Below are 15,485 nucleotides of genomic sequence, written 5' to 3' on the forward strand. Positions count from 1 at the left end.
CTCACCTAATACAAACCTTGGTTTCCTTCAGCACAAATAAGGTGTCGGAGACTGCTCCAAGGACAACTTCCTCCTTCCTGCCTTGCTAATTAACTGTGGTGAAACTACTGTCTGCAAAATATATGTAGCCAAGGGTTTGCTTTAGGAGACGCTTATTCTTTCTACCCAGGTGGGCAAGCTAGTATGGTATTGGCTACCACTAGCAGTAGACTGACAACTTCCACTGGCACTTTCTCCCCAAATCATGTCCCACATGTAGTATGCAAAGAAGGGTGGTGATTCTAGTGGTGGATGTGCAAAGATCACCCTTCCAAGCTTGGCTGGCCATTTTAATTATAAAATCTTTCAGTCACCTTCAAAACCATTGAGTAGGAATTGGCGTGGTAACGTTACTGAAATCAGTTTGTTCGTTCTTATTTGGTCTCAATGTCCTCATAAGATACATAAATGGAATGGAGTGATAGGATTTAATCTCTGACAGATTTACCTTTGTTGTGCATCACGGGGTGCTGTATCCCATGTCTCTGGATCCTGTGGACCTCAGTGGTCCCTAAGTGTTTCTTAAAAGTCATGTAATTCAGGACTGTGTCTGCAGTTATGGCACTGTGTCATATTCTTTCAGTTCCTGCAGGCTTCCTTCTTCATGCAACAAGGATTAATACTTCCTGGGGATATTTAAAGTATTGTGTTTCCTACTGATATTCCGGTATTTTTCAGTTGTATCCAAATCAGGCAAAACCTGTCTTAGCATACACACATCTTACTGTCTTGTCTGGAGTAGAAGCATATGTTAAGCATACATTAAATGGTGTTACATCAGGTACCTTTAATTCGGTGCTGTTTAAAACTGTTACCATGTAGGACTAATCATTCCCAATGTAGTGATTTAAAAGAACTGAACAGTCTCTGTCTGAAGAGTTGGCTATAACCCCCATGCTAAACTGGCTGTCTCCCCCCTTGAATGTCTACAGCATTTAGACATAATGCTAGAGAGATTTTGCAGAGTTGGATTCCAATGACACCCATGTGCTAGTAGGGTCAAATAATGGAAATTTATGCTTTTTATTTTAAGGTTGCCCTGAAGGCCGTGTATCCAAAGGTTTCCATTATAGAAGAAAACACTGTGTGTAACTAACATTTGCTTATGTTACTCTTAAAATATTTTGACATTTCTAGGGATGCCATAAAATCTTCCTCATTTTTTTTACTCTAAAATTAGAGATGTGAAGAGCTCTGTCACAGGTTAACATTACTAAGTGTGTTTTAAGTTTCTACAGCTGAGTATATTTCAAATGAATTAGCAATATGTAAAGCGAAGATTTGCAAAGGTTTTTGTGCCTTAATTATTCTAGTGTTGCATGAGAAAATATTTTAAAATGTTTCATGAAGACCTCCAGCTCCTAATTAAAAATACAGTTTTCCAGCCCAGTTTACATTTCAAAGAGGCATTGCATTCAGGCAACCCTTTAAGAAGGGATGATTTTTCTGTAATAAAATTTCACAGATCTCCACATGCCTCGACAGCACAAATCATCCCTTAAGTAAAAGTTATATAAAGTAGCAGTTTGTGGCTTACGCTTTGTTTCTGCAGTAAAGCTAGAAGAATTTGGAGAGGATTTTAATTGAAAAACTCTTTAAACATAACTGCTAGAGGACAGTACTGGTATATGTATGAGGAAGAGTGCTATGCTGGGCCTTACCGTTGAGTTACAGGATGCTTGTCTGCTCCTAGGTTTCACAACAAAGGAGTTTATGTGAAAGTTGGGCTGCAGAAGATAAGTCATACCAGAAATCTTCACAAAGACATAAAGCTTCAAGTCGACCAGCATGAGGTGGAGTTACCAAGTATAGAAGGACTCATTTTTATTAATATACCCAGGTAAAAAGGAGAGGAAGGATCCTGTGTGGATGCATGTCTGGCTGTATGTGTGGAAATGCTGCTTGATATTTGAGCATCAAATGTCAAATGGTTAGACAAAATGTTAAATTGTCTGGATTAACAGATCATTGTTACTGCGTGTTTTTGATTATTGCCTGACTTGCTGGCTTTGCAACTATGCCGAAGGAGCTAGCTCTCAATACCATTTTGACATCGTTTTTCTGATCCTTTGAAACTCACAATCTCACGCCACATAAAGGTGGTACTGTCTTGTTTTCCCAGTGCAAACACCCGTCCATTTGCTATTTCTTCTGTGTCCTAACAGTAATTTGGAATGATTTCCTCACCAAAGGTCTTCAGACTTATTTTGGAGCAGTTTTCTAGTAAAACATGACTTTTTAGGCATGGTTGTAGGCCTATGGCTTGTGTCCACTACCATTTTCCCCCTTCCCCAAACTGTTTGAATGGTCCACCAGATTTCACCGTGACTTGTAGAAGGATCAAAGATGATCAGCTTGTACACCCTTTCTGGCATGCTAGAGACCAGGTGCCTAAGCAGTTCCTGCAGTGAAGGACAGCCAGGATCTGACTGTCAAACACCATGCAGGTCCTACAGGCAGCTGGTCAGTATGTGTGGAGGTGGTGGTGCTACCCCAGCTAGCTGTGGAAAAACCCCAGTTCAGGTACCTTTCGCCGGGTTGTGGGGGCTGCCCTGATGCCTGCAGGGAGGTAGAGTTACTGCTGTGGAAGAAAGGAAGGCAAAACTGGCTTCCTTAGATGTGCTGTTGGTAGAGGCAGGTTTTTTGTTTGCACAAACCCAGCAGGTAATTAGTGCTGCCATACTATTTTTTTTTTTCAAGTACACTCCTATCTCAAACTACCCGTATGTCTTTCCATTTTAGTCTGAAAGTGTTTCAACTTTTTACTCAAATACATATATATACATGTACACACACACACGTGCACATGCACATACAGACAAGTATACGTTGCACGTGAGAACGGTGAAGACAAGATCACGATTAGTACTGAGCAGTCAATGCACTAAAACAATAAGCGAGTCATTTGAGTAGGGAGGGTCAATACTGCACAAAAAGCAACATGGTGTTAAATTGTCAGAAGCATTTCAGAAGATTGCAATGCAGGAATACCTGCTTAGCTACAAGTGAGTTTGGCCAGGTACAAGAATAAAAACTTGATACTTGTTTTAGCTTTAGTTTCTCCTCAGTAGCTTCTGTGAATATTGTGAAGACCAGTAAGATCTATGTTAAGTTCTTAAGTCTTGGAAGTTAAGGGTTAGTGTAGCTGTAACCTGTATTTCACAGCGAACTAAAACTCTTTGGAGTTGCTTTCTTCCTACCTACTCTTTTTCTTTCAAATGGCATCTACTTACTTCAGTCCTTCTTTCACTCCTAAAAGATCCAGTCAGAAGTCTTCCAAATTTTAGGAAAACACTTCCTGCTTTTACAGTGCAGGAAAGCTGTGTTGTCCCCTCCAGCTGGTGGGGAGCAGAGTGTCTAGCTTTTGAAGTCTGGCGAACCAGCCACCCCTAGCAGGGTAGCAGCCAGGGTGCTCTGTGGCAGACGGCAGGTCCACGGGTGGTTGCTGTGGTGTGCTCTCTACACAGCTGGGGGTCCGGAGCCGATCTCTGGGGGTCTGAGAGTGATAACCGCTTTGAGAAACCACGCATTGATGACGGCCTGCTAGAAGTTGTTGGCGTGACTGGCGTCGTTCACATGGTAAGTTGGCATCCCAGTAAGAACAGAGGAAAAAGACATTTTCTCATACTGGTTTGTTTTTGTAACAAAAGTGCATTGCAGGTGCATAGTCCTAAAAAGTATGCATCTATGTTAAGGTTATGCCATCGTTTATTCAGGTACTTGTTGTGTCACGCAGAAATGGTTATAGATCATAAAAAGAATTCATGGGCAGCGTCGGCTGTCTGTAAGCAAAGCGTTCAGATGTCGGGAGTTTAGCTGCAGCTGGTATGCCTGTTCATGGAGTGCAGTGCCCTCTCATTGCCTGTTTATTGGCCTGCCCTGAAGGTCCATTTTTAGGTGCCAGACTACAGCAGATGGAGTGGAAACTGAAGGAGCCTGTGGTTGGGTAAGAAGAAATAATAGGAGTGTGAAGAACTTCTTAAAAGTGCATGGGGAAATGCTTCATGACTTAAGTAGGCTTTGAACCAAGGCCAGAAACATACATGTATACATATATATGAAATGCAGATATATATATGTATTATGGAATGCACTAGCTTTCTCCTAACAGGTATCATGGTGTCAAAACCAAACAGTTCATGGGATGAAAACAAGATTTTCTTTTACTATTTTCTTTTAATGATACTACTCTTCACTTAGTGTATTTGTGAAAAATCTTTGTCATACCTCATCACAATCAGGTAAGAGATTCTTTCTAGACAGCTGGCTTTATAATTATCTGCCACAGGCTTTCCAACACCTGTCTCTCAGAATCTAATGCTAGCTGCTCTTGATCCAAACGTGAAGCAGATGGTATGCCAATTCTGCAAAGAATATGACTCAATTTGTGCAACTTTAATTCTTCCATGTATTACGTATTTTTACAATGGCCTGCTATTAGCAATGCAGTCCTGTGGGATGGCGGGTTATTTTTATCTTTTCCTCATATTTCTTTCACTATCTTAAGAACTCTGCTGCTGAAAAAGTGTATGTGGTCAGGTAACTAGAGACAACTAATCCATACAACCACCAAAAATGGGAAGGGTGGGTGCTTAAATTTGTTTGTGCAGCTCGATCTTTGGGGGTGGCCAACTTTACCATTTTGTAATTTAGATCTTTTAAGGAAGACAAATATAAAGCATTCCGTTAGAAGTAGTGGTTTGGTAGAGATCCTTAACATTTTTGTGAAGTTAGAAGCAACAAGGAGTATACCTGTTGCTTTGGAATATAAATGTTAACAAACCCATGCTCTGGTTTTGTGATCTTCTGTTAAGGTTTTTACCCCCATGTTTGGTGTCTGTACACATTCCCCAAGAGAATGTGTAGCAGCAAAGTTCACTTTGCTTCACTTCTTACAGTTAACACTCAGCTGTTAGTTGTAGTTGAGTATATGTAGTTGAGTATATATATATATGGATATGGAGTTGAGTTTGGCAAAACTCTCGCTCCCTGTTCGATAAAGTGCTTTTAGACTTTTGAGTTTCACATGTGCCAAAGTCTGTGTGTATAGTTAGGTGTTTTGAAAATGTGTTTACTACGTTATGGAGGGAGAAACTAAAAGCAAACAAGATCTTTGTGAGTGCATGCTCCTTGGCCAACCTGAGTGTACAAATGACTTCACTGTGTAAGTTATTTTGCCTCTAGCAGCCTGGAGGGGTATCTGAGGTCATGCACTAACTTAAATAATTAATGCTGTGTCAGTAAAGGCATCCTATGCAGATTTTGCCTAAGCAGTTCTTTTACTTGAAACTTAGAATGTCAGGTGAGAATAAAATTTTATCCGCTCAGTTTAAGTACAGCTAATATTTGTGCTTCTTTTTTATTGGGGTGATTGATATCCTGGCTTTTACTTCCTAACAGGGTCAAGTCCAAGGTGGTTTTCGATCAGGAATCCGCATAGCCCAAGGCTCATATTTTCGTGTAACACTCCTAAAGCCAATTCCAGTTCAAGTTGATGGAGAGCCCTGGATTCAGGCCCCTGGCCAGATTATTATTTCTGCTGCAGGACCAAAGGTACTGGCTGTAGGTTTGTCTTAGCAAGTTGACTTTGTTTCTCCGGTGGATATTATCGTATTTTGTTGCTTGTCTGTTGTATTCTGATGCTTAACTTTAAAGGAGCTAGTCAGCACAGTGTGGCAACTGTTGGATAAGTACATGGCAGTTTCTACAGAGGATGGTTTGATGGCCCTCTCCACTGGCTCAGATGGGGCTTGTGTTTAAAAAAGTAGTCCCTGAGCTTCAGCCTAGTGACTTAATTTTTTCCCCTGTATTGAGGTCTCTGGGCAGTGTTGCTTGCCCTGAAGCAGATCACAATTATGAAGGCCATGGTAGTACTGCAGTGTGCGAGGTAGGAAGCAGCCTGCTGGTGGTGCTGGAGAAAGGAAGGTCTGTCAGAGAGCAGCAAAGGAGAAAACTGAGTAACGGAGGAGGAAGGTCTGAGAAAAAGAGACTTTGGAGTAATCAGTGTCTTTTTCCTTGATATTTCAATGTATATGTAGAAGGAAGAGAGCATCAGCTACCTAAGAATTTAACTTCTCTATTGACATTGAAATTGTGAAATAAACATTTTGCAGTAGTTGACTCTGGTGCACACCAGTCTACACATTAGCCTGCTACCTTAAGGATGCCTTTTTAACTCAAGAAATGTGTTGCTACAGGCAATCTCAGAGAATTTGTAGCCCTGCTGGGAGGGCTACCAGAACAATGGCCCTTGCAGAGGAAAAATGGGTGAAAAAGAGGGTCATACCTCAAATGTTTTGGAATATGTTAAACTTTGTTCTTTTCAGGGGGGATGACACCTAGCTTGTCCTTCCAGTGAGAAATATTTCTATCAGATTAGTGACTAAGTGTTACCTTATATATATGTGTATGTATATGTGTGTACATGAATATATATGCACACACATACATATCCTTATACATCTATATACATACGTGTATATATGTTTCTGTAAAAAAAAGCAGTTAATCCTGTAGCTTTATAAGGATAAGTGCTTCAGATAGTTGTGTATTTAAATGCTTTTCTGTTGCAGTTCCAACATTTTACTTGTTTATTAGTTAGTTGCCTTAGATGTCCTTTTAGGTGACTACAGATATTTTAATACTCACTCACTTTCTTTTAAAACTTTCCATTTTAGGTCCATATGTTGAAAAAATCCAAGCAGAAACAGAAAAAAACTGGAAGCCTGAGAGAGATGAGAGTGGATAGCATGTCAGTCTCTGAAGGAGGACGCTAAGTGGAGACCTGTGCTCAGAAGTGATGCAGCACGTTTACTGTAGATACCAAGATGGTCCAGTAAAACCAAGGGCAGACAACTAGTGAAGAGGGTTGCTTATGAGCAACGTTTTGATATCATTACGTTTTGATAGTACTGGGTTCTACTTCGTCTGTCAAAGATAGTGCCTCATTGTTACAAATAACTATTATGTACCACTTGTCTCATCTGAAATGTTTACTTTAGGTTGCTTTTCCATAAGCCATTTCCCAGTTTTTCATGTATATAGAAACTGAGGCTAAACAGAGATTCCAAGATGCTGAGATTTCTGCATCTACCTTCACAAAGACTCTTCCCCTCCTCCCAGCTTTTTCTTAAAGAAAATAATTCCATAGATAAATTTTGGTGCATTGTTCCATAAATGAAAATGTGTTCCTTTAAATTAATGCTCACAGTAGCCTCCCAACCAAAAAAAGGCAAAGACATGAGCTGCTGAGAACTCCTTGGATCAGTCCAAATAGCACAGCTGAAACAGTACTACCGTAAAGAGAAAAATACAAAACACAGGAGAGATTATTTCTATAAAAGGAGCCCCGTGCACTGGGAAGAGAGAAAGTACTAGAACAGTTGAGTCAAAATATTTCAGAGTTTACTTCAACAGTATTTGGACAGTGTGAATGAAGGGGAAACAGCTTGTAGAGGAAGTTTTCAGCTGCAGCTTAGTTTCCTATATTATTCAGCCAAAGCCTGTTTTAAAAGGCATTTGAATTTCAGCAGCTACCACTCTAATGTAAAAAAGGAACAAGAATACCCAAGGCAGTATTACATTATACTGATTTTTGTCTATCATTGAAACCATTATCTTTGAACCAGACTTTCCTTCTTGTCTTTACTTGTGCTGTTTCATTTTCATTAATTTGTCACAGTTGGGACTGTTATTTAACAGCAAGCTCAAAGACTAAAAAAATCATCACTAATTACGGTAAAAGAAGTACCATTTAGTGTTCAGTAAGTAAATTAGCACAGTTGTATGTTAGAGCTGACCTGAAGTACAGCATAGCTTCGCTGAGGAGCCTTAGGAGATACTGAAGCCTGTAGCGTGCACGTAACATGCTGTAGGCTTCTGGGGATAACTGGGGATGTGATAGCTGTCATGAAAACTGACTTGCCTGCTCAGCCTTCTCAAGTCCTTGGTGGGTGTAGTTATCAGATGTGGGCCCAGGACTCAGTGACTTTCTTTTCTCACTTGCATGAGTGTGTGCTCTTCAGAGGCTGTTCCTCTGTCAGCTCCTGTGAGACAGAGATCACCTCTCTGTGCTTACCCGTCTGCTGAAGATGTGGGGATCCAGGACTTCTTTTACAGCTTCCTGCTAGAGACTGGTACTAGAGCAGACATGCTGGTCCTGTCATACACTACATGTATCTGCTGTCCATGGCTGTAGTCGTGTTGGTTGGTCTTCACTCACATCTCTGCTGGTGTCATCTCACTGTGGTTCTCCAGTGACCAAACCTTTCACTTCAGGTCAACATCATACACAAGGGGCCCTCTGAGCCAGCTGTGGTGCAGGGGGCCTGCATGGTTTTGCCACTTGCATGCATCTGCTGCCTGGAGCTGTTTAAGCCGTGTTGGCCAGAGCCCACTTAGCTAGCCAGTGGGCTTACTTGTCCTCTGTTGCACGGTAACAACAAATTCAGCTATGGATGGCATGAATTCATCACTGAAGTGGCAGCTTTGGGAGTGTTCCTCTTGCCAGTGTGTCTAGAAAAACATCTCCAGCTGCTTCAGGGGACTTCAGTGTAACTTTGAAACATGCAAAAGCCGTTTTGTCTTGGAGCCAGTTATGTGCTGAGGCAGTTCTTGCTGGGTCTCGTTGATCAGTCTGTATACTTCAAGCACTGTGCCAGCCTCAGCAACATCTGATTATTACCTGTGCTTTCTACTCTCCAGTCACGGTGCAGATGAGGGTGTGAATGTGGGTGCTGTCAGACAGTCATCTATAGCAACAGAATGATATAGCTAAAGCTATAAACGGAGACAAAACAGCCATGCAAAAATGGCAGCTGCCTGCAGCCTCTCCTTCCTGTCCAGCGCTGTTCTTAGTGTTCTGGTAGAGATGCATTTGGAGGACTGACTCCTGTTTTCAGTGAAGCCTGTTATTAATTGTTCAGATTGCTAGTTTAATTTTAGGGATGTTCTTCAGGTACCACCATGTGGACTACAACTTATCTTTTTATTCAACATGCAAACTGGACTCGTGAAGGAGATGGTGTGGATAGCACAGATCTAAAATCCTCGTCTCCTGATCATTAAACACAGGGTTGTCTCTGCTTCAGAACCTGGGCATGAAGGATCAGCTGGAGCTCTTCTGGCATCCTGGTACCGGCATTACAAGTAGGAAGGGTAAAGTATTCTATTTAAGGGTATGCCCTCTCAGGATGAAACTCAGAAATTAGAGAAGAAATCTGAAGTAGATTGCTGCTTATAATTGCCCAGGAAGCCAGAGAAACTGCTTTGTGTCCTCAGGGCAGCAGAAAGAATGCATGGTCTTCTTTCCAATTGTTGACTCGGTAATGGAGAGGAAAACGTGACTTCTTGTCACAGAAAACATGCATAAGCTTTAAGCTTGCTGGTACTGACCATCTTCTGCAGCCCAAGTAAATAAACCTGGCTTACTGTTTTTCCAGACATGTATCATCCTGCAGCATGCAACTGACTGTTTCATGTTCTTGGCTCGTTATGGGCCTGGCTGTCTCTCCACGTTGCTCAGTATCTGTTATCTGAAATAACATGAAACTCTTGGGCCACAGTATTTGAGGGCCCCTTACTGTGGCATATTCTTCCATGGGGATTTTCCATCCCTGGAACACTGCACGAGCCTGTCTTGGGGTAGCGTTGCAGTAGCAAGGTGACACGGAAGTATGAATGTGTTCTCACAACTGCCAGAGGGGATCCTGGTGGAGGACAGGAAGGCTTTTGAGTTTTCTTTTTCCTTTCCCTTTTCTCTTTTTCCAGAAACCAGCTCCCACGTGTTGTTTGAGCAGATGAGTGCCACACTGGAACAAAAACCTATCTTAAGAAAAACACACTTGGCATTTAAGGTCTCTGTGCATCATAAAATGATTCTTAGTGTGTTTTGAAGACAAAACAGATTCCTGAGCAGTTGAGATAGGAAAGCTCCGGTAAAGCTTTTAAAAGGAGAAACTCACTATTTAATCCCTCTATTAAGATGTTCCAGTTTCAGGTACTGTAAAGGCCAGTATAACAAGAATGTATATATTCTTTTTTTTTTTTTTTTCTTTTTTTGACATTTTTGTCACACTTAGTATCTGAGAAAGCCTGGTATTTTCTTCCATAGTATGTAAGACTTGAAGAGGGGAGATAAGTCTTTGCAGCTAAAATGAAACATTTTGACTTAGCCTTGACGTTGAAGAAAACAATGCAGTATAATTTACATGACAGTGGGCAGAAAAATGATTCTCAGCACTGAGTCTTTGAGTAACATTGTGTGAGAACCTATTGGTCACATGGCCAAGTGCTTTAAATAATGCAGTAACAAAAGTGTTGGGGAGGAGTCTTGGTTCTGTCAAGACAGGTGTTAAATCAACATCAGGGGATCAAAATCACAGGACCAGGAACCATAATCTATAGACAGGGAGGAGATGCAGGCTCATTGCTACCTTGAGCACACTCCTTCATCCTCTCTCCACTGCCCTGCCTTTTTACCTTGCCTGTAAACCATGGCAGGCACAGAGAGCACAGCTAGTGTCTCTACTGCCGAGACACGCGCTCCTGAGCTTTTACTAGTGTCCTACTAGGCTTTGCCAGCATGGGGGAGAGAAGGGTCCTGAAAATCATGGTGCAGTTCAAATAACCCACTATTGCAGATGAGAGAAGGTGGTCAGTTGGTTAAAATCTGTTTTGATTGGTAAACACATTACCTCTGTCTTGAATTAGGAGAACCAAAATTCAAAAGCTCATCCTTCAGATACAGGTGCTACTTCAGAAAATTTTCTGCTTTTCCCCCATGGCTTTTACGCTTGATTTGTATAGTTTGAATTGCTGATGTGTTCATTTGCATTGATTTTTAAATGAAACTCTTATTTTGCCAAAAACTTTTTATTTATATATGTGTGTGTGTACATATATGTCTATACATACATACGCACACACCCTTTAAAAATAGGCCTTACTGTATTTCCTTTCACAGTGCCTAGTTGTACAGCTTTTGCTGCGTTACAACATTCTGAGAGCATTCACTTCTGGATCTTTCTCTCACCAGTTTTGGACAGGAGGCAGAGCTTGCTTTCTTACTGGTCCCACTGAGGTTCCCAGCACATATTCGTAATGGACATGTGCTTTCCAACAAGACATGATGGCAATACAGTGAAACACGACTGTGTTTAGAGTACAGTCTCTGCATGTGCACAGTTTGAGCTCCTCTTGCTCTTTCTAGATTTTAATCAAGTCTGCGTGTGTCTAAAATCAATGGCAATGGCTGTTGTAGCATTTTAGAAACTAGAGGAAGCTGTAGCAGAGTCCTTTGCAAGACTTAAATAAGCAACAAAACTAAATGAACTGTTATAGACAATTGTTCATTAATCTTCACAGTTACCCTCTTAGAAATGTTGTACAGATTGCATTTCTTTAAAGAGCAAATAATGTACTTGTTTGGAATATCAGCTGTTCGGAATCGCTAAGCATTTACGCGTGCACATAACTCTGCAGCAGGCTGTTGGCATATAAACGTGTCATTATCAAATGAAGCCTCATTTTGTGGGAGGAGAAGATAAGAGGACCTATTGTAACGCTTAAAAAGGACTTATGTTGAAGACACAATAGATTTAGCTGCACAGGTATTTTATAATGTACTGACTGCGTGAGCAGGCGTGCCCTGTGTTGCGTAGCCACTAGTCCGTACTCCAGCACTGAAACTGCGGGTGCGTTGGAGTTGTGCACTTGAGAGACCTGGCAGTAGATGTTCTTTCAGTCTGCGCCTCATACCTCTTCCTTACAACCTTCATAGTAACTGTGCATTTTCCTCTTCTGCTAGGCTGCCTTCCTGCCCCTTGGGCCCAGCCTTTATACTGAAACTGGTAACAAAGGCACAAGTATGGGGTGGTGAATGCGTGTGGAGAGCAGGGGAATGGAGATCCTGCTCCAAAACAGGATTTTTTAAAACAGAACCCCGCTCTGGCTATTGGGCTTAGACCATTCTTTGATTTCTACTTCAGCTTCTACTTCAGCCATTTAATAGCTGTGCAGCAAAGACTTAGAAACTGCTGAACTACCTTGGATTCATGCTGACAGCATTGACTCATTTTCAGCCTTTGATGTTAACATGCACCAGTGCATGTATCACTTCATATACTTTTTGCACTTAACAGAAAATGCAGGTTAGATAGGCTTAGGCTGTGGCAAAATTGCAATGTTTGTACTTTTTTGTAAATATGGGGATGATTCTACAGATACAAAGATGCACTTTCAGGTAACAATGAAAACATGTTTGTAGAATGCAACAGTTCAGGAGTTTCTCTCACTGCAGCGTTCCTTGCAGCGTTCCTTGATCCCCATCCATCTCTAATACTGTGTTCTTGAAAGCCTGCTTGGGAATGAGAGATGGTATCTTCCTCCCATCGCAGTATGTATTTATAGCTGACTGACTGAAAGTTCATCTATATTTTTAAACAATTACAAATTGGCTGCTATTCTAAGATTTAGGTTTATTAGACTGATTTTATAATGCATAAAAGTAATGTTAAAGTTTTATTTATAATGTCAACATTTACTGATTTGACACTTGGCTTGGAGGAGAGATCCAGCTCAAAGCCTTCGTTCCCTTTGCTATTTAATGTATTTTGTTTAACAGTGTAGCCATTGTATGTGTGTAATGCAGTGAAATGAATGCAAACTACTAACCTTAACCTGCAGTTAGACCAGCAGTTTCAATGTTTACAGGACAGTGACTATTGATTGTAAACCCATACATGTCGGTTTAAACAGTGCACTCTTTCCATGTTTTGGAAGCATTGTTTCTGCTTCCTGTGACAATTAATGAAATAGTTGCCTTCTGGTTTAGGTTCCTGGTTATGTCTCTTTGCGGAGATTTAAATGCAGATTATGACTTTTCAGCCATGGACTCACAGGACAGAATTTCTACTCATAGAAGTGTTGTATTGAACATGTTTTCCGAAAGATTGACTTTATTTTTTGTGAAGATAATTTATGAGAATGTTTTATAAGCAGATCAGTGTTGTTGAAAAAGTTGGTCTCAAGTCTTGAAATAAATGTGTGTAGTTATTAAAGATGTATCCCAAAGCAAAGTATTTTTAATAGGGCGCTGTTCCTGATGTAGTTATCCCTCTGAGTTCTCCCAGCAACACACCCATTTAACATGTCACTGTGCACACCTTATTTAGGAGAAGACTTGATTTCAGAAGATGTGGCTTCATTTATATTGTATGTATCCCGTATTACACCTCTGGCAGCAACTCCTAATATAAACATCAGCTGCAGAAGGCAGAACTTTTCCCCCATACAAATCACTGCAGGCTAAAGAGCAGAGAGCCCGCCCTTGTGCTTGACTGCAGGAGCGTTACAAGCCTGGTGACCGTTCGGCTCTTACAGTCCTCTCTCACTGTCCGCAGGGTGTGCCACACATTAGTCCTTTTGCTTTCTGAAGGAAGGAAGGAGAAAATCGACATGTGCCTGTGTCAAACAGTTAACAGCTTGCCTCACCATGGCATCCCTTTGTGCTGCTGATCTTGCCAAACTGGGTAGCAAGAGGTGCTTGAAGAATTACTGAGTATTTATTGTGTAATTTTAGGTGCTTATAAAGCCTTCACTGCTATTTTAAAGCAAAATTCTGGGGATCTGTAGCATAGCAATAGCTGTATAACTCCAGCTTTCTGAACATGCCAAAAGCAAGTAATCCTTGGGATAGTTTAATTAGCAATGGTGTAGATAGTAGCAATCAATACCGTGAAGCTGCAAGTTCTCATTATTGGAAGGGAGCATCTCTGCTTTGAATGCAAAGCATCACAGAGTTTGTAATTCACTATAGATTTCAGCATCCCTCCTACTTAAGAACCACCCATGACGTCTTAACTCTTCTCAAACTATGGCTTAACTGTTGCTTAAGTAACTGTGTTTTTCACCTCTGGTTATTTAAATCATCCAACTTCCAGCAGTTTTATGAATGCTATTTTAATATCAAGATAGTCTAAGATGTCCTATAGCATTTCTTGTGAATGTTCTAATACATTGGTAATAAATCATCTTGGCCCAACAAGCTAAGGTAAGCTGACCGTTGAACAGTTTAATTATTGTCTAGTGCTTATTCTTTGTGCATCTGCCTAATAACTCGCAGAACAAAAAGCCTAAGTATAAGCATTAAAGTGGTTGAAAACTTTTTCCACATTGTGTGCCTCAAACCAGTAATGCATTATCACACGTTTACTTGTGGATTGGTCTCAGAAACAGGCTTTTAATGATGTAACTTGTTTCTCAATGTCTGCCTTGCAAATGAGACACATCACTTTGCTGTGGTAACTTGTCTACAAATAACATACCTAGTGTACTAATTGGTTTAAAAAAAAAGTAATTTATAAAAGATGGACTTTTCTCTTATATTTAAACATCTGTTTGTCCTTGGGTTATGTTCTTAGAACAATTCTGTATATATTTTGCAATATGTGTTTTGTGTTTGATTGTACATTTTGCACTGATTTGAAATTCTGTATTCTAAGTATTATTTACAAGTTCCAGAGATCTGTAACTAGAAATTATCTGTGAAAAATACAACATCTCTTCTACCCTGGATGTTTGTGGAGTTGTCATGCTTTACAAATAGTGAAATACATTTCTGTAGAGACAAACTTACTTTGTTTCAGCTGGGCAGTACTTTTATAGGTATTCTGTAGCCTTGCTGTTTGAGATTGGGTCATGCTCTGTGAGAGGGCGGCTGTGTTGTAGCAGTGTTATTTCATAGGTTTTAGTTTCTAAGATGACACCTACACACCAAGTTTGACCCCTGCAACATTCAGGCACTTTCTAGAACCCTTACTTCTGTGGGTAGCACTTACTGTAACTGGTAAAATCTTTCTGTGATAGCACCACAGCGTGTTAAGCATTTTTGTTTTGTGGGTTACTTTAATGATAATGCAGATTTTCCGAGGTAGTTTTGTACAATTGCTTGCCCTGTTTGCAGTCCTCTAGAAACACATGGCCTGGTGTTCTCAGTCTGTGGGGAACAGGCCCACATGTAGCCCCATTGTGCTTGGCTTGGGTGAGCAGTGGTGGACCTGGCCTGCAGAACCCATGGACCTTGGCTTGGAGGGAGTCAGCTGGGGCAAGAGGAAGGGCTGTCCAGGGAGCAGAGCCCAGATGGAAACTCTGCCCCACAGTGGGTGGACAGCCCACCCCTCTTTGGAGGTCAAGACCTGTCAGCTCCTGGCCTGCTCATGGCTGATGGGGTCCACCAGCTTGACACCTCCACTTAGGATGTCCCTGCTGCAGTAACCCTTCCTCTGGCATGGAGCAATTGTTTCTCCCCACTCTGTTCAACAATTGATTGCATGACAGGGGAGGGCTCGTTTTTGCCCTAGCATCTCAGGCTAAACCTTATTGTTACTTGCTAGGCTACAAATCAGCAAGCTGTGAAGCAGCTGCAACCACATTTTAAAAACATATAT

The 15,485-nt window shown here is 41.1% G+C and overlaps 1 protein-coding gene across 1 annotated transcript in view; it reads left to right on the plus strand.

The window, feature by feature from the left end:
• The window catches only part of DGKQ (diacylglycerol kinase theta), a 103,809-nt gene extending 89,206 nt beyond the window's left edge, over positions 1-14,603 (plus strand). The window contains exons 20-23 of the mRNA XM_075526761.1: positions 1,733-1,879; positions 3,507-3,618; positions 5,440-5,592; positions 6,717-14,603. Coding sequence (XP_075382876.1) covers positions 1,733-1,879; positions 3,507-3,618; positions 5,440-5,592; positions 6,717-6,815 — 511 coding nt within the window. The 3' untranslated portion in view covers positions 6,816-14,603. The remainder of the gene's footprint in view (positions 1-1,732; positions 1,880-3,506; positions 3,619-5,439; positions 5,593-6,716) is intronic.
• Positions 14,604-15,485: the final 882 nt, after the last annotated feature.

Source organism: Mycteria americana, chromosome Z (genome assembly GCF_035582795.1).
Source record: "Mycteria americana isolate JAX WOST 10 ecotype Jacksonville Zoo and Gardens chromosome Z, USCA_MyAme_1.0, whole genome shotgun sequence".
NCBI lineage: Eukaryota > Metazoa > Chordata > Aves > Ciconiiformes > Ciconiidae > Mycteria > Mycteria americana.